Below are 24,355 nucleotides of genomic sequence, written 5' to 3'. Positions count from 1 at the left end.
TCCGCAAATGAACCTTTTTCAGAGACAGGAAGGTGGTAGGACATGAATTGAGATTGAAGGGGGGGGGGGGGCGGACACAGGGCTAATGTCAAGAAGTATTTTTTCATGGACAGGGTGGTGGATATGTGGAATGCCCTACTGTGGGAGGTGTTGGAGATGAAAACGGTAATGGAATTCAAACATGCGTGGGATAAACACAAAGGAATCCTGTTTAGAAGGAATGGTTCCGCAGAATCTTAGCGGAGATTGGGTGGTGACAACGGAAATTGGGAAACAAAACAGGAGCTGGCCAGACTTCTACGTTCTAAGCCCTGATCGTGACTGAATAGATAGGGATGGGCTGGAGTGTAAATTTTAAGGGGCTTCAACGTTAGCTTCAGAACTTAGTACAAGAAAAGTGCTGGACAGACATCTATGGTCTGTGCCCTGAGAAAGGCAAGGACAAATCAAACTTGGGTATACATATAAAGTATCACATACCATGTAAATGAGTTTATCTTGTTAGGCAGACTGGATGGACCATACAGGTCTTTATCTGCCATCATTTACTATGTTACTATGCCTGTCAGAAAATCTGTCCTAATAAGGAGAAAGACAGAACTTTACCTAGTGTTCTCTGCCCTCCATGCTCTCTCTTTCTAGTTCAAGTTCAAATTGATTTGATATACCATCTATCAGTAGAAGTCTAAACGGTTTACAAAATAGTATGGGGGAAGGGGTAGACATGGATAAAATAAACAAGATAAAGGCAAGGCAGCAATGGAAGACAGAAGGGAGTGAAGGGCACAAAAGTATATAACAGAACACAAAGGTAAAACTGTGGTGAAAAGAGAACTCTCTTTCTCTCTTCTAACCACAAAAGGGCCACATATGCCCCTTCCAGGTATACATCTTCATCTCTCCTTCCCATACTGCTATTACCTTTCTGTTTGGCTGCTTCTACATTTCTTACCAATGATCCATCTCCATAACTTTTCTGTTTGCCTCTTTATATGAAACATTATTTCTCTTTGTCCTCCATCTTTACTTTCAAATTTCACATCTGTTTCTTTGTCTTACTGACATTGTGCAAAAGAAAGTGAAGAGGGTTGCAGATGGAACAACTCCTCGGAACCAATCATGGGAGGAAATAAAGTTTATTAAAAGGACCAGACACAGCCCATGTTTCAGCAAACGCCTGCATCAGAAATCTGTCGGATACAATCACAGTTTAATGTATCTTCTCATAAAGATCTTCACTCAGTAATAGTAAACCAAGATTCAAGAGATTCTCATTCCTATAACAAAGAAATAATACTTCCTCAACTGCGTTTACTGAAACATGGGCTTGTGTTGGGTCCTTTTAATAAACTTTGCTTCCTACCATGACTGGCTCAGAGTTGCTGTTCCATCTGCGGCCCTCTTCACTGCTCTTTTACACTTTTGGTTTTATGTTGCTGTTCCCCTCTGACTTGCTTTGCGTTGCTGACCATTGTGCCTTCTCATCTGTTGCAGTATGAAACACTATCTCACCACAGCTCTGACTTTGCACCTCTATTCACAATTATTAGGCCCCTAAGTTTTAACCCTTGTCCTGTCCCTAGGTGTAAGGACTCTTAGGTCAAATTGTTGTTCCAATACTAGGCATAAAGATGATTAGTTCTAAACTTTAACCTGATCCTAGATGCAAGGCCTATCAGTTTAGATGCTAAACATATCCCTAGGTGCAAGGATCCTGCCTAGCCCTAATATATGATGACTGTACTGCAATTGATGCCTCCTTCCTAGATACAAGAGCTACTAATTTAGACCTTCATCCTGTGCCTAGATGCAAGACTCTTTATTTTATAAAATTCTTTGGAAAGGATCAACAGGACTGGAGGAGATTAAAGATAATTCAATTACTTTGTGCTGCTGTTTCTTGTATCCTCACTCCTGGTTCTACTTCCACTTATCACTGCAGGTCCCACTTCCACGGCAGGAAGAGTTGATGGCAAAGGTTGTTGTTGGAAGATCAGTTCTGGGTTCAGATCTACTTCAGTTGGACTCACCATCACTTTGGCTGCAGACAGCAAGGCTGTTTTCCCTTTGTTATAATTCTCAAGTACCTGGGACAACAAAATAAGAGCAATGTAAATAAACAAATCCCCAAATAAGTCTATATTTCGGTCTGCAATTCTAGAATTGGTATGCAACAAACTGAGTATCTTTTAAATGTGCAGTGTTTAGTGCTTGGATTTTGTTATCTTATCAATACCATGAAATGCTGTACAGCAAATTTCACAGCAGTCTTGACAGAACCTTGCTATTATTTTCTGTAAGATGTTATTTATTTTTTAATTTTTTGGTCCAGCGGTTGTTATTTCAACAGCGCTCCATCTCATTGAACTGACTTTGTATGTATTTCACAAGAACAGCCATGCTGAGTCAAACCAAGGTCCATTACACCCAACATCCTGTCTCTTATCAGTGGCTACTCCAGTAGATCTATTTCTCATAGCTCAGCTCAAAAATAAGAAATGGTTCTCCCAAGTCTACCCGGCTAATAATTCTTTATGGCTTTCCCTACAGGTACTTGTCCAATCCTCCTCTGAATCCCACTATGTCAATTGTCTTACCCATATCCTCCAACCAACAGATACTAAAGCTGCATGAAAACCAACTTCCATGACTTGCTTCTAATCTGATGCATTTAGTTTCATGGAATGCCCTCTTACTTTCATGTTTGAAAAGTTAAACAACCATTCCCTAGTTAACCATTTCACTCACTCATGATTTTATAAACTACTACGCTATCCCTTCTAAATCATCTTTTATAAGATGAAAACTCTTACCCTGTTTAACCTCTTTTAAGAGCTGTTCTATCCATTTTATCATTTTTGTTGCCCTTTTCTGAAAATGTTCTAGTTCTGCTATATCTTTTTCAGACAGAACAACTAGACACAATACTCAAGGTACCCACACAGAGCCCTAATGATATTCTCAGGTTTGTTCTTTATTTCTTTTTGAATTCAGAAGGATATGGGATCTCAGTGGAGAGGAAGGGGTTGTAGACTGTGTGGATAAGCAGACTGGATGGGCCATGTGGTCCTTATCTATCATCATTTTTTATGTTCCTATGAATAATCCCTAACATTCAAATTGTTTTTTTCAGTAGCTGTGGCATATTGAATTGAAAATGTTAACATATTATTCACAGTGACACTAAGATCTTTTTCATGGATGATGACTTCTAAATCAAGCTGGAACTGAATGTATGGGATTATTTTCCCCTGTGCGCATCACTTTGCACTTCTCTGCATTAAATTTCATTTGCCATTTGGATACCTAGTCTCCTAGTCAAACAGGGTCCTTCTACAAATTCTTGCAATCCTCTATCATTTTAATGCCTTGGAAAATTGTGTAAGCAGTAAATTTGATAAATTCACTTGGCACTTCTATCTGCAGATCATTTATGAATATGATAGGAATACTAGCACAGCTCCCAGTATACCCATAGGGACCTCCAATAATGATCTTTTTCTATGTGGATAACTTACCATTTAGTTCTATGCTTTATTTCCTGTCTATTAGCCAGTTAACCAATCCACTAAAGAGCATGGTCTCCTATCCCATTAAACTAATTTATTTGACTAGCTAAACATGTGCTCTAGGCAAGTCACAGCATTAAAACACAGAACATAAAACATCAAGCTTTATAAATAATATATATCCAAAATGTATCTTAATAAAACCTCTAAAACAACCCAACAGCTAAATGATCCAATTAATCTGCTATAGTAATTTATTGTAGTTTAATTAAAACACCAAGCCTTCACCTTTTTTTCTACAATGCAAACATCATCTAAAGGGCAACCTTTATACATATAGGGTCGCATGAATGTCAGTACTACCCCTAGTGGGCCGCAACATTAAATAATGTCAAAACTGAAAATACACAGAGCTCCATAGACCTTCTGTGATAAATAAGTAAAACTTTTAAGTAAAAATAATGGAAACAAACTGTGGCTATTCTGAAAATATTTGCAAAATACAGTATTTAAAATAGCCAGAACATTGGTTAATGATGTTTTCTGTGTATATTTCCCATGGTTCTAGGGCACAAACAAAAATCAATGATGGGCTGCATTTGGCCCATGGGCCATAGGTTGCCCACCCCTGATCTAATATCTGTCATTCTTATTGCAAACTGATTCATCGTGTAGGGCCAAGACACCTTAACACTTGTATCTTATTTACATGGACTCCTTTTAAGAAGGACTCGCATGACAAGAACCGCTGTGAAAAACTATGGAGGTTTGCTGGACAATAAGGAGTTAACCGTTTTGTTTGGTTTTTTTTAAATATAATGCCTCCTCATAGATTTACAAAGCAGATTTAAATATTAAAAAGTTGAACAGTGCACACTAATAAGGTAACACAACTACAGTTTTCTTTTTCTGCTATTTGAAAATACATGCATGTCTGCGCTTCTTTGTGTATCCCTCTGTATGTGTGCTTCTATGTTTCTTTGTGCCTATGCTTACAGACCAGTGGTTCTCTACCCAGTCCCTGGTACACATCTAGCCAGTCAGGATTTCAGGATACCCAAAATGAATATGCATAATGTAGATCTGAATATAAAGGAGGTAGTGCATGCAAATTCTCATGTTCATTCACTGTGGATATTATGAACACCTAATTGGCTGGGTGTGTCCTGAGAATTGGGCAGAGAACTTCTATTATGGACAGATGGAATGACCCCCCCCCCCCCCCCCAACAACAAGTGGGCACTATTGCTCAGCAGAAATGTAGCGTTTTCTCTTTTTTTTCTCTTAAATAGGCATAATCCTCTCTCTGTACTGTCATCCAGAAGTTATCCATGTAGCAGTGTTTTGAATTAGTTGGAGGCAATGTATCATGTATGTGAATTTTGGTAAATCAATACACAGTGCACTGCAGTAGTCTAATCTACTTTAAATCAATGTTCTACTGTCAGAATCAATTTTAATGCTCCACTATAGGCTGCAGTGCCACAAACATTAAAGCACAACTACTTGGGTTTTTACAGCTTATTTTCTATCCCCTCCCACTTTAACTTTAGCCCAACAATTGAAGTCCATACCTGTGGACCACACATCTCAGCTTCTTCCTGACTATGTAAGCATAGTCCCTGAATCTGGCCAGTAGGTGTCACCATAAAGTGAAGGCTGACAGGGATGTTCGAAGAGCAAAAAATGATTTGGTTCTTTTGGCCCTCTTCAGGTCATTTTAAACAAAATGTTTTAGGCTGGGAAGTGGAGGCTCATGGGAGGGTCCAGGAGGAAGGCTCTGTCTGGTTGCAGGAGGGAGGGAGTGGGTGCTGTTCAGGGGGCCGGGCCAGTTTCGGCAGAAACCGAGTGGTGAATTTTGGCTGCAGCTTCAGTTTCAGCTGAAACTGAAAAACTTGATTTCAGTCGGCCTCTAATTCAAAGGTTGGTATGCTCATGTTTGTGCAGGTGTGTGGACTGCTTTGGTTTCATGATGGCACTGGGAATCCGACACAGAAAAGTTAACATAGTTGGCCATGTGCTTTTTGCTCTTTAGTGCTGGTCATCATTTCAGTCATCTGCTTTGTGGGAATATGCTGAAAAGGTAATTCTATAAAGAGTCACCTAGTTTTAGGTGGCGGGAAGCATGTAAACGGCAGTATTCTAGTCACTTATGTGCGTAATGACCTCTTGTAAAATACTGTCCATTGGCAAAGTAAGCACCATAATTTGGTGGTGTGTATTTTGCTAGTGGGCGTACACCTGGGTGGTGTATGGATAAAACATGGGCAGAGCACACAGGTATGTGTGTAAATTATAAAAATACTATCATTTATACACGAATGTGTTAACATCTAGACCCAGACATTTACACATTAGCTTCAAAGATGGCTTAAGTGACTACACCTTAATGTACATGTGCATTTTGGCCATTTGCATTAGTAATCTATTTTAAAAAGTAGGCATTTTCTTTTCTTTTCAAATAGAAAAGACTTAAAATAAGTGCCATAACCAGGGTAATTCTATAACAAGGTGTTTAAGGGTGTGCGCCCTTTTGCACGTGTAAATGCAAAAAACAAAACAAAAAATCATCACTTACGTGTATAAATGCTATTCAATAAGGACTTTCTTAAGTGGTAAAGTGCAAAAATGCAAGGGGGGATGCTCATGGGTAGGGTTTGGGTGTGCCTCCCAGTTATGTACATCACTTACAAAATATTGTAAGTTACACGTGCTCTTGCAGCAGTTAGGCAGACCCAGTTACACCAGGTCTATGGCTAGTGTAACTGAACGTGACTAAGTGTGAGGTATACTGATGCCCGGTTACACTGCTATTCTATAACGGAATCTGGGTGCCCAAATGCAGTTTCAGAATAGACACTCACCATGAGGCACTAGAGCACCTAAGAGGAGATGCCCATTTGAAGAACTGCCCCATTAGTAGCTGTTTTGCAGCCATTCTTCTTAGAGTCATGCTTTTGCTCAGATTGATCTGACAGTGCTTAGGATTCAGATGCCTTCATTTGAAAAGTCTCAGTCAAGACTTGAGCTTCCTCTGAAGAGGTATGATGCTGTTAATGACTGGACTCTTCTGAACACTGTGTGAGAGGACAGAAACAGCTTCTATGGAAGAAGATCAGCTCAACTGTGCTGAGCCAGCCGGCTCCTGTGCAGAGGACTGTCTTTGAAGCTTTTGTTTTTCAGCTTCTTAATACTCCCAGAGATAGAAGAGGCTATGTTTCTGGCTCTCAGGGATATCATTCCACACTAACAACAGTTGCCCTATTTGTGTGTGAGGCACAGGCAAATGACAGATGCCATGAGCATCGTTCACTAGTCTCGTTCACAGGTACAGAATACTGGCATAGTAAAGAAAATCTTCAGGCGGTAATGAGAGATCACAAAATATATTGCCATACAAAAATCTCTCATTCAAAAATAAAGATAGACAATTCAAAAATTCTTATCAAAAAATATTTATTCAAAAAAGTCTCTTTCTTATAACTCTTTCTACAGCTTATATCTCACAATCTACTTTCTTAAAATCTAAGCTACAAGTTTAGAGTTAAAGGTTTAAAGCGCCTGGATGGTGCATTAAATCTTCAACTCTAAACTTGTATCTTGCGCTTAAGAAAGTGGACTGTGAGATATTGAAGCAAGATGAGTTGTATATTTATGATCTCTACAATATAGGAGACTTTTTTGAATACATATTTTTTGATAAGAAATTTTGAATGGTCTTACTTCATTTTTGAATGAGAGATTTTTGTATGGTGATGCAGTACTGAGCAAGCGAGGATTCTGTACCTGTGAGCGAGACTGAGGAACGCCCCCCCCCCCCCTCCAAAAACAAAAAACAAAAGGAAAAATTATGCCTTATCTGCTGATAATTTTCTTTCCTTTAGTAGCAGCAGATGAATCCAAGAACTGATGGGTTGTGTCCATCTACCAGCAGGTGGAGATAGAGATTACAAAGCTGAAGGCAGTGATACTAGACAGCCAGCTACTCCTTCACCTCAGTACATGTCTCATCACCAAGCAGAATCAGAAAAGAAATCGGAAGCCTCCCTCACCAACCATACAAAACAGAAACTCGTTAGTCTGACTTAAGAGAAACCACGACTGCGATTCCTCTTCAGTGATTTCTGTTCTCTTTCCTCTTCTCCTTTTTTTTTTGGAAACCAGGACACGAACAGACAGGCAAAACAAGCACGGCTGACAAAGGAGGGCAGGATCCTGGATTCATCTGCTGCTACTAAAGGAAAGAAAATTATGAGCAGGTAAGGCATAATTTTACCTTCCTTAGCGTATGAGGCAGATGAAGCCAAGCACAGGTGGGATGTACCAAACCAATCCCTAAGTAGAGTGGGAAGTTGCCACTCCCTAAGACAGAACAGCCGCTGCAAAGGCAGCATCTGAATAGTGAAAGCACACCCGTTCCGCCCAAGAGGTAGATAGCAATCTTGTGAAACAAGTCTGCAACGCACCAGCGGGATGCAACCTTTCCAAAAAATCCACAATCCAATGAGAAAAAAATCAGATCAGACCAGAGGCTGCTGTCCCACGGCAAGAACAAGCAACAAAGACAAAGAGAAGATCTGAGCGCTGAAAAACATGCAACATCTGCGAATACCGGAGAACCCTATGTATATCCAGAAAACGAAGCACCGTGTACTCCGCATGAAAATCCCCCTCCTGAAAGGAGGGAAGAAAGAGAGGCTGAAAAAGAAAAGCCAAACCACAGCCGGAAAGCAAAATCATTCCAGACTCAGCAAATTGCAGAAAAAACAGCTTAGCATGGCTGCGCTAAAAATTCAGACAGACACTCTCCATACCGAAGAATTGGCGACCAAGAACACTGCTTGTAAGTTCCTAAGCGAAGCATTCTGCAAAGGAACAAAAGGAGTCCGAAGAAATGCTCGGTAGACAAGGAGCCCCAAGCTAGACTCGGAGAACACGAATGAGGTTTCAGGGTGAACAAGGTCACAGCAGCGAAGGAGCAAAGCACTCTGCAAGAAATGCACCACCTCAGAGTGCAAGACCAGGCCAGACCCTTCTGCAACCCATCCTGCAGAAGGAACTCAATCGCTGAGGAACAGACGCCTGCAATGAAGACCAAGCGTGGGCCGCAACCGGCCTCAAAAAATCCTCAACACCCGAGAATATGAGGTTGAAGTCAACCATGGACCATATACTAGATCGCAACAGAACAGTAACCACTGCGTCCAAAGATCTCTGTTCCTCAGAGTTGGTCTCTCAAAAAACCAGGCTGTAAGACCAAAGCGAAAGGGATCATCCACTCAGGAATGGACCCAGAAGGAAGAGCTCAGAGTCAAGCGAGATCCAAAACAAAGGTGCCACCAGGAGCCACATCATATCTGCATACCAAGGTCGCCGTGGTTAATCCAGAGCTACAAAAATGACTCAACCCTGGTGGCGAGCGATCCAAAATAAACTCGGCCACAGAGAGGCCACGGAGGAAACACTATCGAAGAACGTCCTCCAGCTAAGGAAGCAATTGAACAACCAGCCATGCTGAATTGCTCTATCTACGATGACAGAAGAAAGAAGGCATCTGGGCATCCAGTCGGGACGCCATCAGATCTACCTCCGGAACTCTCTGAGGCCAAGCTGGAGAAGAACTGGTGCGGAATAACCATTCTGCCGAGACCAGAAGACTGCAGAAAAGAGAACTCACCGAAGGAAAAGCCAGCAAAGTTGGCTGCATAGAAATGGAACATGAGGTCCTCTGCCTCTCCATGGGGGCAACACGCCCTGATGGCCACAGTCTGACTCCAAGTCCCACTCTGTCGAAGCAGCCACCGCCTCATCTTCTCCGACGGCACAAGCACCGCCTGGCCTGCAGTGTCCTGAAAGGCTAGAAGACGAACAGCACCAAAAGTAGGTCCAGGCGGGAGATCGGCTACACTGTCCCCTGTGCCATCCACTATCCCAGAGACAGAAGGAGGCAAAGGACTCTCCAGTACAAGAGACTCACAACCGTGACCACCACCATCCACTGCAAAGGCGCCAAGGCATCCCTTCCAAAGGAAGGAATTGCGGAGCCACCAGTTCATGCGCAGCCATAACGAGAACAGCCACAGAAGACACTGCTGACACTCCTGGAACATAGGAGACCACCCTTCGAGAAGCAAGAGCTGTAGATGTTGTCTATGAGCACTGCACACGGCACTACTTCCAAAGTGTCCGCCACAGAGCCCAAGACATGAATGCAAAGCAAGGCCTCAGTACTCAGTGCCCTGAGAAGACTGCACACCCAAGTCTGAACCTAGATCCTCCAGTCCTCGGTCAAGAAAAAAATCATACCAGAACTATCTGGAATGGGATGAGGTGGCTCATTTGAAGGGTGACCACCAGTCCAAGGATTCCGAGAAGACCTGGGAAGATAGACTCTTGGATTTCATCTAGAGCGAGGTGCACTCTGATGCTGTCCTTGCGGAGAATGCTGCAAAACTCCCAAACCGAGGAAAAGGTGAATGGAGCCACAGCCATGCTGAAAGGCAAAGCCTGGAACTGAACATGAGGGCCCAGAATGGCCAAACAGAGAAAACGCAGATGAGGGGGCCAAAGAGGAAAGAGAAGAAACGCTTCCTAAGGGAGAAATACAGGGAAGAATGCTAAATTGAAGTAGCTCTGAATATAGCTAGCTGTCCAATATAAACAAAAAGTGCAATAAAAGCCTTAGAGACACTGCAACAAACAGCTAGCTAGAGGTGTCATAGATACAGTGGAAGCTGGACCTGGTATGCAATAGTTTGATCAGTGTCAGAGAGCAAAACTAGAAGAGCAGAGCTGCTGTGGGAAACCATCACAACCACAGCTAACCTTTGGCACTGTAGCATAGTGTGAACTGTCCCAGCTATGTAAAGAACTGCTTGTCAAGGCAAGCAATATGAGAGAGGGAAGTAAAATATGCCCCATAGAAAAGGAGCCAAGGGCCACAGCTAATATGATGCACAAACCAGCCTTAAACCTGTGACCTCCAGGCTGAAAGCCAACCATCTCCCAGAAAAATAAAATTATTTTGCTGAAACTACTGCACCTGGAGAAAATGTCCCCATGACAGCACTGAGGTTCCATGGTTACCATGGAGACCTGAGCACTAGCCCCAGAAAATAACAATACGTAACATTTCCCACAGAAATGTGGAGGCAAAGGCACTAAGCCTAGAAAATCCCACTGTAAAGGTGCAAAAGGTGCAAAAAAAAAAAAAAGAAAACCTACAGCACCTGGTATTCCTAGGCAGTCCCCCATCCAAGTAGAAACCAGCCAGGCCTAACCCTGCTGAGCTTCCAAGATCAGAGATCAGGCACACTCAGGGTGGTGTGCTCATAGGTAATGCCTGTATTGTCAGTAGAGAATGACATAGGGATGGGGATCCGCAGTAACTGCGGGGATGGGGACAGGGACAGAGCTTGCGGGGACAGAGCCCACGAGGACAAACTTTATCCCCGTGTAATTTTCTATTTTGAAGCCTGTCAATGAATTGGACTGTTATTTATGTTTGAGTGATGCAAACATGCTGGTCACAACTAGCAAAATTTGCATGGGGGATCCTGTACATCCTGCTACCAGCACATCTTCTAAGAATACATCTTCTATTGCCAGAAGGACAGTAGAAGACAGGAGAGCTAGATTGAATCCTTAGATTGTTGATGACTTCTTACTCATCCATAGATTAAAAAATCATAACAGTGCTTCATAGGGCATATTTCTCCTCTCTAGGGCATACAGAATGGGTTGTATTTTGTACCCTTGGACATTTTAACAGGATGGATTAGGATTCCTTGAGGTAGTAGAGATCAGCTGTTGTTGGGGTTGAAAGGGTAGAGGGTGGTGGTGAGGGGAATTATTATAGCTGCTCGCTGTTATTATTGTTTTCTATTTGTAATTTATACACAACTAGCCGTTAAGCCCATTAAAACGGGTGAGATTTGTGTTTTGCAAAATGTAATAATTCTCACCTCCATCCATCCATGTCCAGCAAACCTCCTCTCTCCCCTGCCCACCCCTCCCCCGATCCATGTCCAGCAACCCTGCTCTCTCCCCCCATGTCCAGCAGCCCTCCTGTCTCCCCTGGCCTCACCCCGTCCACCGACCCGCCTCTCTCCCCTGCCCTCCCCCCATATCCAGCAACCCTCCTCTTTCCCTTGGCCTCCCCCCCGTCCACCAACCCTGCTCTGTCCCCTGCCCTCCCCTCATATCCAGCAACCCTCCTCTTTCCCTTGGCCTCCCCCCCACCCTGCTTTCTCCCCTGCCCTCCCCCCATGTCCAGCAACCCTCCTCTCTGCCCTGCTCTCTCCCCATGTCCAGCAACCCTCCTCTCTCCCCCTCCCCTCCCCCCATGTCCAGCTACCTTCCTCACCGCCGCTCCCTCCCCCGTCTGTGCCAGGCCCCCTGCACTGACATGGGAGCGCCTCTCACCTCCGTGTGAAAGCGCTGCAGGCAGCAGCAGATCGCACTGCTGCTGCTTGCAGCGCTTCCATATGGAGGTGAGAGGCGCTCTCATGTCAGTGCAGGGGGCCCAATAAGGAGGGGGGCGGGAGCAGCGGCGATGTCAGGGATGGAGGTTGGTGTGCCGGCGATGTTCCTTCGTCTCCAGGCTCCAATGGCAGCGTCCGTTTCCCTCTCTGTTCCACCCTCTGACGTCATCATGTCTTGACGCGAGGGCGGGACAGAGAGGGAAGTCTCTACTGCGCATTTGCGGGTGAGTCGGTCACTTGTCATTTATATGTTTGATAGTTGCACAGCATATTGTTCCTTTTTATACTTTTAATAAAAAGATTTCAATATAAAAATCATAATTGTTCGAGGCTTCTGCAGATGAGGACAGAACCCACGGGGCGGGGACAAACTTTGTCCCCATGTCATTCTATAACTGCCAGTATAAAAAGAGTTTCACAAAGGAAGGAGGGAAACTTCCAAGCTGGCGGATGAATCCAACGCTATACCAGAGTGAGGAGTTCAAGGAATGTTTGTTACAGGCGTGGAAAGATTATGAGGCAGAAAATGGGTCGCAAACCTACTGGGAAGCAGCAAAGGCAGTCCTTAGAGGGAAAATAATCGCATTTACAACTTCGGCACGTAAGAAGTGGGAATCAGATATAGTACAGATGGGGGACAAGCTGGGGGACGCCAGGAGAAGATACATGTCTCGTCCAGTGGAAAAAAATAAACGTTTGTACTTAGAGTGCAGGAAGGAGATGCAAAAATTGCTAAAAAGAGCGAGCGCTATATAGTATTCGGTTATAGGCTTCACAGATGGGGAAACAAGACTGGAAAGCTGTTAGCCTTGATGGTGCGTCCGAGATCTGGAAAGAGTTTCATAACTCAAATGAAAACAGTAGAAGGGAAACATATTAGTAGCGAGACAGAAAAACAAGGGGAGTTCTCCCGCTTCTATGCGTCTTTATATGATAACGGAGCTTTTCCGGACCCTACATGCAGGTTTTTTTTGAATGACTACAACCCCCGAGTTTAACTAATGCACAGGGAGAGATGCTTAATGCGCCCTTAACGGGTAAAGAGGTACAGACTGTGATCAAGCAGTTAAAACTGGTCAAGGTTCTAGGGCCGGATGGGCTGGGCACAGAGTTTTACAAAATACTACAAGATCTTTGTATTCCGGCGTTTGTCAGTATGTGTGAAGATGTTCCAGACTCGCAAAGCATGGGCCTTTCACTTAATCATGTCTTCATTACAGTATTACCAAAACCGGGGAAGGACCCAGAGCTGGTAGGTTCTTATCGACCTATTTCTCTTATAAATCAGGACCTTAAGATTCTGGCAAGTGTACTGGCTAAGAGGCTGGGGGAACTTCTCCCGATGTTGATACACCCAGACCAAGTAGGGTTTGTCAAAGGCAGATTTGCATCACTAATATCTTGAAGGTTTGCCGATTATTATGGAAGGGCAAGCACAGAGTGGGGGACTCCATGGTGGCGAGTTTGGACGCCGAGAAGGCTTTTGATAACGTAGTCTGGCAATATTTGTTTTGGGTGCTACAACGCTTCGGTATTAAGGGAGCTTTTCTAGACTGGGTGGGAGTGCTGTATAGTAATCCAACGGCCCAACTTCTTATCAACGATGCTCTCACACCAAGCATTGCACTGGGACGGGGCACTAGAGAGGGGTGTCCCCTCTCCCCCCTGCTGTTTGTACTGTCTCTGGAGCCTTTAGCGGCTAAGATTCGGCAGGGGGAAGGAGTACAAGGGATAAGAGTAGGAGGTAATGAATATTGTGTTAACTTGTTTGTGGACGACATGCTTTTGTAATTGGATAATGCTAAGACATCTCTGCCTGTGGTGATGGAGATGATATGAGTTTTTGGTGAATTTGTGGGGTTATTATTTAATTTTGGAAATTCCGAGGCATTGCCAGTTACATCCCCCTGAATTAGCACTTCCCTAGAGAAATTCCCATTAGTGTGGGACCGAAAAGGGATTAAGTATTTAGGAATATATTTGAGCTCTAATTTTGAATGGATGTATCGAAAAAACGTGATAGAGGATGGAAGTGGCACGGCAGTTGTGCATACAATGGAAGGATCTCCCGGTGAACTTCAGAGGCCACACTGCATTAGTTAAGATGGTGATCCTTCCTAAGCTGCTATATCCGCTGCAGATGTTATCCCTATGGGTGGAAAGGAGGGAGGAGGGTATATATCGCTCTATAGTCAGCTCCTTTATATGGCATGCCAGGAGACCGCGTATTGCTTTTGCTAAACTGACTAGAAATAGAAGTCAAGGTAGGGTACCATTGCCAGATCTCAGGACGTATAATGTGGTAGCTATGTTACGATGGATACACGAATGTCACACAGGGGTGGCACGTTTTGCTCTTTGGGCTTCTGGAAAGAATGGTGCGCTCCTTTTGATGTGTTCTCTATTCTTGGGGGTAGAAAGAATAGGTGGGGAGAGAGGCATATTGGCAGGAACCCATACATAACAGCGTTGGGGAAAGCATGGAAGTGGTGGAGGGTAGAGATAGGAGGAGCAGGGAGGGTATATCCATTTTTTTTCTGGGGTGGGGCAGGGAGCCTTCCGCTCATGGGTGCGAGGTGGCTGTCAATACATAGGGTGCCTGTTGGAGCTGGGGGGATCAGACATTTCCTACCTTTGAAACCCTAAGACAAGAATGGAGGTCTTACTCAGCAACAAGTTTTTCTATTTTTGCAGGTGCGGGATTACTGTTTATTTATTTATTTATTTGTTGCATTTGTATCCCACATTTTCCCACCAATTTGCAGGCTCAATGTGGCTTACATTATATCGTAATGGCGATCGCCATTTCCAGATAGAAGTTACAAGTATTACTGCAGTGAGGAAGTTGACATACGTAGTGGTGTTACATAGAAATTCGTGAGGGATAGAGTCGATAATAACAATAAGTTAATTAACTAAAGCGAGTTCATTTCCGTTATGAGAGATAAAGTGGTAGTGCATGGATTGCATGCTTTCATTTGAATCGATGGTATCATTTTAGTGTAGGGATTCCGGTTTGTCCAGTTCATGTCATGTACAGTCTAAATGTCTAGTATTTAGGATGAATCCTTATGGTATGCCTTCTTGAACAAGTTGGTTTTCAGTAGTTTACGGAAGATTGTCAGGTCGTCCATTGTTTTTATGACCTTTGGTAATGTGTTCCATAATTGTGTGCTTATGTAGGAGAAGCTAGATGCATACATGGATTTATATTTAAGTCCTCTGCAATTGGGGTAGTGAAGATTCATGAATGTGCGTGCTGATCTTTTTGTGTTCCTGGTTGGCAAGTCTATGAGATCTGACATATAGGTCGGGGCTTCCCCATGGACAATTTTGTGGACCAGGGTGCAAACTTTGAATGTGATTCGTTCTTTTAGTGGGAGCCAGTGTAGTTTTTCTCTTAGAGATTTGGCGCTTTCATATTTTGTTTTTCCAAATATGAGTCTGGCTGCTGTATTTTGGGCAGTTTGAAGTTTCTTGATGATGTGTTCCTTGCATCCGACGTAGATGGCATTGCAGTAATCTAGGTGGCTTAGTACCAGTGATTGTACCAGGCTGCAGAATATTTCCCTTGGGAAGAAAGGTTTTATTCTTTTAAGTTTCCACATTGAGTTAAACATTTTCTTTGTCGTATTTTTTGCGTGGCTTTCTAATGTGAGATTTCGGTCAATTGTTACTCCGAGAATTTTCAAACTGTCTGACATGGGGAGAGTGTAGTCTGGGGTGACTATGGTAGTAGGTTTGTTTGTGTTAAATTGTGAGGTGAGAATGAGACATTGTGTCTTTTCTGCGTTGAGCTTTAGTTGGAATGCATCCGCCCATGAGTTCATTATATGGAGGCTCTGTTTGATTTCATTTGAGATTTCAGTTAGATCATTTTTGAATGGGATGTAGATCGTGACATCGTCTGCGTATATGTATGGGTTAAGTCCTTGGTTAGCTAGTGATTTGGCTAGGGGTGTCATAATTAGGTTGAAAAGGGTTGGTGAGAGCGGTGATCCTTGGGGTAGTCCGCAATCAGGTTTCCATGGGGATGATGTTTTTGATTTTGAAGTCACTTGGTATGTTCTTGTGGTTTTTTTTGTTTTGTTACATTTGTACCCCGCGCTTTCCCACTCATGGCAGGCTCAATGCGGCAGGCAATGGAGGGTTAAGTGACTTGCCCAGAGTCACAAGGAGCTGCCTGTGCCGGGAATCAAACTCAGTTCCTCAGGACCAAAGTCCACCACCCTAACCACTAGGCCACTCCTCCACTCTAGGAATGGTAGGAAGCCATTGATCCATCTAAGTATGTTTCCTCCTATTCCAAAGTATTCTAAGATATTCGTAAGTATTTGGTGACTGACCATGTCGAACGCGCTGGACATGTCAAATTGTAGGAGACGTACGTTATTTCCAGTCGCAATTGTTTGTTTGAATTTGGTTAGTAGAGTGATTAGTACTGTTTCTGTGCTGTGGTTAGATCAGAATCCTGATTGGGATTCGTGTAGTATTGAGAATTTGTTTAAGTATTCGGTGAGTTGTTTGGTTACCATGCTTTCCATTAATTTGACTGCTAGGGGGATGGATGCTACTGTGCGATAGTTGGTTGTGTCACTTGTTTTTTTCTTTAAATCTTTGGGTATAGGGTGAGTAGTATTTTTCCTTTGTCCTTGGGGAAGAGTACGTGTTGTAGCATGTAGTTCAAATGTGACGTGACGTCTGTTATGAAGCGTTGGGGGGCGAATTTTATTACGTTGTTTGGACAAGTATCCAGTTTGCAGTGGGATTTGGTGAATTTGTTGATTGCTTGGGAGATCTGGTGAGTTTGTTGATTGCTTGCTTGAAGCTGCAGAGTAGGACAGGTTCTCCAGCAAGTTTTACAAAGGTGGACAGGGTATTTCTGGCCCTTCTCGCATCCTCCAATGGACTTTCCCAATGGTACCAAGTAGTGGTGGACTCTAGGGGGGGGAGGGAACATTTAAGCGGACTGGCAGCCGCGTGGAGTGAAGCATTGGGGGGAACAGGTCTCGAGAGAACAGTTGGGGGAGGCATTTGAGATCCTTCATAAGGTTACACCCAATGCGTCCCTCAAAGACATTTAGTTTAAAACACTGTACAGAGTACATATATCATGTAAGAGAGGAAAAGACATGGGGTTCTGGAAGGATGACACGTGTAAAGTGCAAGAATGCAGTGGGCACCCTTCTCCGGAATGTCCAACCCTGTCACAATTGTGGAAACACTCCCTGGCGGTCACAGAGCAGTCCCTGCGAAGGCCTTTTGAATGGTCCTATCGAATGTTATTACTGGGTGATGAAAGCTCAATTACAGGGGAGGGTCTATCCAAAGCTCAATGTCAGTTCATCTTGCTAGCTGCATTATTGGTAAAAAAATGTATTTTACAGTCATGGGCTGACCCTTCTCCCCCTCCAATAGTTCGGTGGCGTGGTCTATTGGGGGAGATGGCGGACAGGGTGGAGCTCCAGTATATGGCTAGCGCCTCCAAGAGGCGAGGGGAGTACAGGGAGATATGGAAGACATACTCATCACTGGGCTCTGGAGGGGGTTGAGCTACTTTATAGGATCTGGGTCACTAAAGGGGGGGGGCAGAGCTGGAGAGGCAAGAGGGTAATGTCGTGGAGACGGGGGAGGGAGGGGAGGGGAAAAAAAATCTGAAAAAGTCAAACAGAAAAGTGTTATCTGCTCAGTGGTTGTAGTGAAATGTTAATTATGTGCTTCGTTGGGGTTCTCAAAGGGACAGGTGTGTTTGAAAGGTATCTCTGTTGATAACAATGTATGGAGGACTCACAGTGATATGCACAGTTTGTTTGGCAATGTTCTATGTCAAGCCCTTTCTGTTCTGACACAACAAAGATACTTTCAAAAATAAATAAATGTTTGACACACCCAAGCACTCCATGTCCATATGCCCACCCCCTATGCATTTATGGGCTAACGCTATAGAATACCACTGAGCACATGTCTAGCACTTAAGTGTGTGAACCTGGAAGACATACTGAGGAAATCCATACATTTAAAAAAGGGTTCCAGGAGCGATTCGGGAAATTATAGATCAGTAAGCCTGTCGTCAGTGCCACAACAGATTGATCCAGAACTTCTACTGGCCGGAGTATCTCGAGCCGTAGCTGACTACTATCGAACGTGTGATGAGTGCCAAAGAGTGGGCAACACCCAAGATCAACCCCTGAAACCTTTACCCATTATCACTGAGCCATTTGAGAGAATAGCTGAGGATATAGTGGGGACTCTAGCTGTTCCTTGCCGGACTGGGAAAATATATATATTGTATATTATTATTACAGCTATGAGCTTTGGTTCAAGGTCTGAGACTTTGGTTCAGGATCCAAAATGAGGAAAAATCTTACAGGCCCATGACTTTAACCTGAACTTCAGAGTGAGTGATCTGTTGTGACATTCTGAGGCAGCAGAATGAGGAACGGGTGTGAGTGGAAAAAGCGAAAGCTACATACCTGTAGAAGGTATTCTCCGAGGACAGCAGGCTGATTGTTCTCACTGATGGGTGACGTCCGCGGCAGCCCCTTCAATCGGAGATCTTCTCTAGCAAAGACGTTTGCTAGCCCTCGTGCGCGCACGTACACTGCGCATGCGCGACTGTCTTCCCGCCCGAACTCGCTCGTGTTCGTCAGTCCAGTAAATAGCAAAGACAAAGACAAGGGAAGACACAACTCCAAAGGGGAGGCGGGCGGGTTGGTGAGAACAATCAGCCTGCTGTCCTCGGAGAATACCTTCTACAGGTATGTAGCTTTCGCTTTCTCCGAGGACAAGCAGGCTGCTTGTTCTCACTGATGGGGTATCCCTAGCCCCCAGGCTCATTACTGCAGCACCGACTGCCCGAACTGACTGTCGCGTTGGGTATCCTGCTGTAGGCAGTAATGTGATGTGAATGTGTGGACAGATGACCACATCGCAGCCTTGCAAATCTCTTCGATAGTGGCTGACTTCAAGTGGGCCACTGACACTGCCATGGCTCTATGAGCCGTGACATGACCCTCAAGAGTCAGCCTAGACTGGGCGTAAGCAAAGGAGATGCAATCTGCTAGCCAATTAGAAATGGTGCGTTTCCCAACAGCCACTCCCCTCCTGTTGGGATCAAAAGAAACAAACATTTGGGCGGACTGTCTGTGGGGCTGTGTCCGCTCCAGATAGAAGGTCAATGCTCTCTTGCAGTCCAATGTGTGCAGTTGACGTTCAGCAGGGCAGGGATGCGGACGGGGGAAGAATGTTGGCAAGATATTTGACTGGTTCAGATGGAACTCCAACACCACCTTTGGCAAGAACTTAGGGTGAGTGCGGAGGACTACTCTATTATGATGAAATTTGGTATAAGGAGCATGAGCTACTAGGGCTTGAAGCTCACTGACTCTACGAGCTGAAGTGACTGCCACCAAGAAAATGACCTTCCAGGTCAAGTACTTCAGATGGCAGAAATCCAGTGGCTCGAAAGGGGGTTTCATCAGCTGGGAGAGAACGACATTGAGATCCCATGACACTGTAGGAGGTTTGATGGGGGGCTTTGACAAAAGCAAACCTCTCATGAATCGAACAACTAAAGGCTGTCCCAAGATCGGCTTACCTTCCACACGGTAATGGTATGCACTAATCGCACTAAGATGAACTCTTACAGAGTTGGTCTTAAGATCAGACTCGGACAAATGCAGAAGGTATTCAAGCAGGGTCTGTGTAGGACAAGAGCGAGGATCTAGGGCCTTGCTGTCACACCAGACGCCAAACCTCCGCCATAGAAAGAAGTAACTCTTCTTAGTGGAATCTTTCCTGGAAGCAAGCAAGACTCTGGAGACACCCTCTGACAGACCCAAGGAGGCAAAATCTACACTCTCAACATCCAGGCCGTGAGAGCCAGGGACCGGAGGTTGGGATGCAGAAGCACCCCTTCGTTCTGAGTAATGAGGGTCGAAAAACACTCCAATTTCCACGGTTCTTCGGAAGACAATTCCAGAAGAAGAGGGAACCATATCTGACGTGGCCAAAAGGGAGCGATCAGGATCATGGTGCCCCGATCTTGCTTGAGTTTCAGCAAAGTCTTCCCCACCACAGGTATGGGAGGATAAGCATACAGGAGGCCATCCCCCCAATCCAGGAGAAAGGCATCCGACGCTAGTCTGCCGTGGGCCTGAAGTCTGGAACAGAACTGAGGGACCTTGCTTGTGATTGACTTGAGTGGCAAAGAGATCCACCAGGGGGGTGCCCCATACTTGGAAGATCTCGCGTACCACCGAATTGAGCGACCACTCATGAGGTTGCATTATCCTGCTCAATCTGTCGGCCAGACTGTTGTTTACGCCTGCCAGATACATGGCTTGAAGAAACATGCCGTACTGGCGAGCCCAAAGCCACATTCTGACGGCCTCCTGACACAGGGGGCGAGATCCGGTGCCCCCCTGCTTGTTGATGTAGTACATGGCAACCTGATTGTCTGTCTGAATTTGAATAATTTGATGGGACAGCCGATCTCTGAAGGCCTTTAGAACGTTCCAGACTGCTCGTAACTCCAGGAGGTTGATCTGTAAACCTTTCTCCTGAAGGGACCAACTCCCTTGGGTGTGAAGTCCATCGACATGAGCTCTCCACCCCAGGAGAGACGCATCCGTTGTCAGCACCTTTTGAGGCTGAGGAATTTGGAAAGGACGTCCCAGAGTCAAATTGGACCGAATTGTCTACCAATGGAGGGACTGAAGAAAACTCGTGGACAGCAGGACTACGTCCTCTAGGTCCCCAGCAGCTTGGTACCACTGAGACGCTAGGGTCCAATTGAGCTGATCTCATGTGGAGGCGGGCCATGGGAGTCACATGCACTGTGGAGGTCATGTGGCCGAGCAATCTCAACATCTGCCGAGCTGTGATCTGCTGAGACACTCGTACCCAAGAAACAAGGGACAGAAGAATGTCGGCCCTCGCTTCCGGGAGGTAGGCACGAGCTGTCTGAGAATCCAGCAGAGCCCCAATAAATTCGAGTTTCTGAACAGGAAGAAGATGGGACTTTGGATAATTTATCACAAACCCTAGTAGCTCCAGGAGTTGAATAGTCATCTGCATGGACAGTAGAGCTCCTGCCTCAGAGGTGTTCTTCACCAGCCAATCGTCGAGATAGGCCGGCAGTATCGGGATATGAGTGTAAGCATCCTTTAAGTCCAGAGAGCATAGCCAATCGTTTTCCTGAATCATGGGAAGAAGGGTGCCCAGGGAAAGCATCCTGAACTTTTCTCAGACCAGATATTTGTTCAGGGCCCTTAGGTCTAGGATGGGACGTATCCCCCCTGTTTTCTTTTCCACAAGGAAGTACCTGGAATAGAATCCCAGCCTTTCCTGCCCCGGTGGCACGGACTCGACCACATTGGCGCTGAGAAGGGCGGAGAGTTCCTCTGCAAGTACCTGCTTGTGCTGGAAGCTGAAGGACTGAGCTCCCGGGGGACAATTTGCAGGTTTTGTGTATCAAATTGAGGGAGTATCCTAGCCGGAGTATTTGAAGAACCCACTGGTCGGAGGTTATGAGAGGCCACCTTTGGTGAAAAAATTTTAACCTCCCCCCAACCGGCAGATCGTCCTGCACAGACACTTTGATTCCGGCTATGCTCTGCTGGAGCCAGTCAAAAGCCCGTCCCTTGCTTTTGCTGGGGGGGGCCACAGGGGCCTGCTGAGTCGCACGCTGTTGACGAGAACGAGTGCGCTGGGGCTTGGCCTGGGCAGCAGGCTGGCGGGAGGGAGGATTATACCTACGCCTATTAGAATAGGTAACAGTCCTTTGTCCGCCATTAAAACGTCTGCCAACTGAGGTAGATGCTGAAGGCGCCCGGCGGGAGAATTTGTCGAATGCGGTGTCCCGCTGGTGGAGTTACTCTACCACCTGTTCAACTTTTTCACCAAAAATATTATCCCTCCGGCAAGGAGAATTCACAATCCGCTGCTGAATCCTATTCTCTAGGTCGGAGGCATGCAGCCATGAGAGTCTGCGCATCACCACACCTTGAGCAGTGGCCCTGGACGCGACATCAAAAGTATCGTAAACACCCCTGGCCAGGAATTTACGACACGCCTTCAGCTGCCTGACCACCTGCTGAAAAGGCTTGGCTTGCTCAGAAGGGAGCTTGTCCACAAAGTCCGCCAACTGCCGCACATTGTTCCGCATATGTATGCTCGTGTACAGCTGGTAAAATTGGATTTTGGCCACGAGCATAGAGGAATGGTAGGCCTTCCTCCCAAAAGAAAGGCTTTAGAGTCTCTGCCCGGGGGCGCCGAAACATACTCTCTAGAACTCTTGACCTTCTTAAGGGCCAGATCCACAACCCCAGAGTCGTGAGGCAACTGAGTCCGCATCAACTCAGGGTCCCCATGGATCTGATACTGGGACTCGATCTTCTTGGGAATGTGGGGATTAGTTAGCGGCTTCGCCCAGTTCTCCAGCAGTGTCTTTTTCAAGACATGATGCATGGGTACTGTGGACGATTCCTTAGGTGGTGAAGGATAGTCCAAAAGCTCAAACATTTCAGCCCTTGGCTCATCCTCCGTGACCACATGGAAGGTAATTGCCGTAGACATTTCCCGGACAAAGGCCGCGAAAGATAGACTCTCAGGATGAGAAAGCTGTCTTTCAGGGGAGGAAGTGGGATCAGAAGGAAGACCGTCAGACTCCTCATCTGAGAAATATCTGACATCTTCCTCTGCCTCCCACGAGGCCTCACCATCGGTGTCGGACACCAGTTCATGAACCTCTGTCCGAAGCCGTGCCCACCTCAACTCCATAGACACATGGCCACGGTGGGAACGTTAAGAAGTAGACTCCCGCATCGGCGGTGATGAAGCTCCCTCCATCGACGTCGTCGGAGAGTCTGCTTGGGAGGTAGCCAACGCGGGCACCGCAAGCGGTACCGGCACTGGAGACCTCACGACGGGCAAGGGGCCAGCCGTCGCCTCACTCAATGGCACCGGCGGCGCAACAGCTCCTCCAGGATCCCTGGAAGGATGGCCCTGAGGCTCTCGCTTAGAGCGGCTGTCGAGGAAGGCTCGGAGTCCGGTACAGGCGACGAACTTAGAATCTGCTTGGGGCGCGGAGGCGGTACCGGGCTGTCCAGGGTAGAGTGCATCGACACCTCCTGAATGGAGGGTGAGCGGTCCTCCCGGTGTCGATGCCTAGTGGGTGCCGACTCCCTCGGCGACCCAGAGCTCTCGGTACCACGTCGGTAAGGTGACCGATGCCAATGCTTCTTTGCCTTCACACGAAGCATGTCACCGGAACCTCCCAGTACCGACGAGGAGGACGTCGAATCCAAGTGCCTCTTCCTCGGGGCCGGGTCCGAAGAAGGTCGATTCCGGGGGGGCTGTACTGCAGGAGCCCTCGAGGCAGGGGGAGACCTACTCGAGGGCTTACCGCCACCAGCAGGGGAATGGACAGCCCTCACCTTCACTCCGGACGAAGAGGCACCCTCCGACAACATCAGTACCAACGATGACCTCGGTACCGTAGACGCTGGAGCACCGTTCGATGATCTCGGTACCGCAGACGTCGATGTACCGGCCGATGACCTTGATACTGAGACCGTCGAAACACCAGGCAAGGCCCCAAACAGAACATTCCACTGGGCCAATCTCGCCGCCTGATTTCTCTTTTTCAACAAACAACAGAGAGTACAGGCCTGAGGACGGTGCCCAGCCCCCAGACACTGAAGGCACGAAGCGTGCCTATCAGTGAGCGAGATAGCCCGGTTGCACTGGGTGTACTTCTTGAAGCCGCTGGGAGGCTTTGATGACATGGGCGGAAAGATCACGCTGGCAAAGTCAAAATTCATGATGATGGCGAAAGCACCAAAAATAAAAAGGGAGAAAACCCGTACGGCAGCCAACAGGGCCGCTTTCGAATGCGAAAGGAAACTTGACGGGAAAAACTAACTCGAAAATAAAGGAATTCTTTTCTTTTTTTTTTAGAAACACGCAAACTAGAAATAAAGAAGACTTCCAAAGCGGAAGGATGCAAGAAAAGCGCGAGAGTCTCCTCAGGGCACAGAACCACAGTAAACACAGCCGTCCCGAGCGCGGCAAACAGAAGACCGATGAACACGAGCGAGTTCGGGCGGGAAGACAGTCGTGCATGCGTAGTGTGAGCGCGAGGGCTATCAAACGTCTTTGCTAGAGAAGGTCTCCGATTGAAGGGGCTGCCGCGGACGTCACCCATCAGTGAGAACAAGCAGCCTACTTGTCCTCGGAGAAACAGAGTAACATCGTTTAGCAACATTGTGGTCACAGATGTTTTTGAAAAACAGAACAAGATGGCACCACAGGAAGATTTGTCTTCCAGTAAAAGCTAGTCTATTGTTGACTTTTTCCAGT

At 46.0% G+C, this 24,355-nt stretch overlaps 1 protein-coding gene across 1 annotated transcript in view; it reads right to left on the bottom strand.

The window, feature by feature from the left end:
- The window catches only part of DAGLA (diacylglycerol lipase alpha), a 311,785-nt gene that overhangs the window by 12,971 nt on the left and 274,459 nt on the right, over positions 1-24,355 (bottom strand). The window contains 1 exon segment of the mRNA XM_030201172.1: positions 1,885-2,087. Coding sequence (XP_030057032.1) covers positions 1,885-2,087 — 203 coding nt within the window.

The sequence above is a fragment of the Microcaecilia unicolor genome, chromosome 4 (assembly GCF_901765095.1).
Source record: "Microcaecilia unicolor chromosome 4, aMicUni1.1, whole genome shotgun sequence".
NCBI classification, from domain to species: domain Eukaryota; kingdom Metazoa; phylum Chordata; class Amphibia; order Gymnophiona; family Siphonopidae; genus Microcaecilia; species Microcaecilia unicolor.
This window is presented reverse-complemented; position numbering and strand designations above follow the sequence as displayed.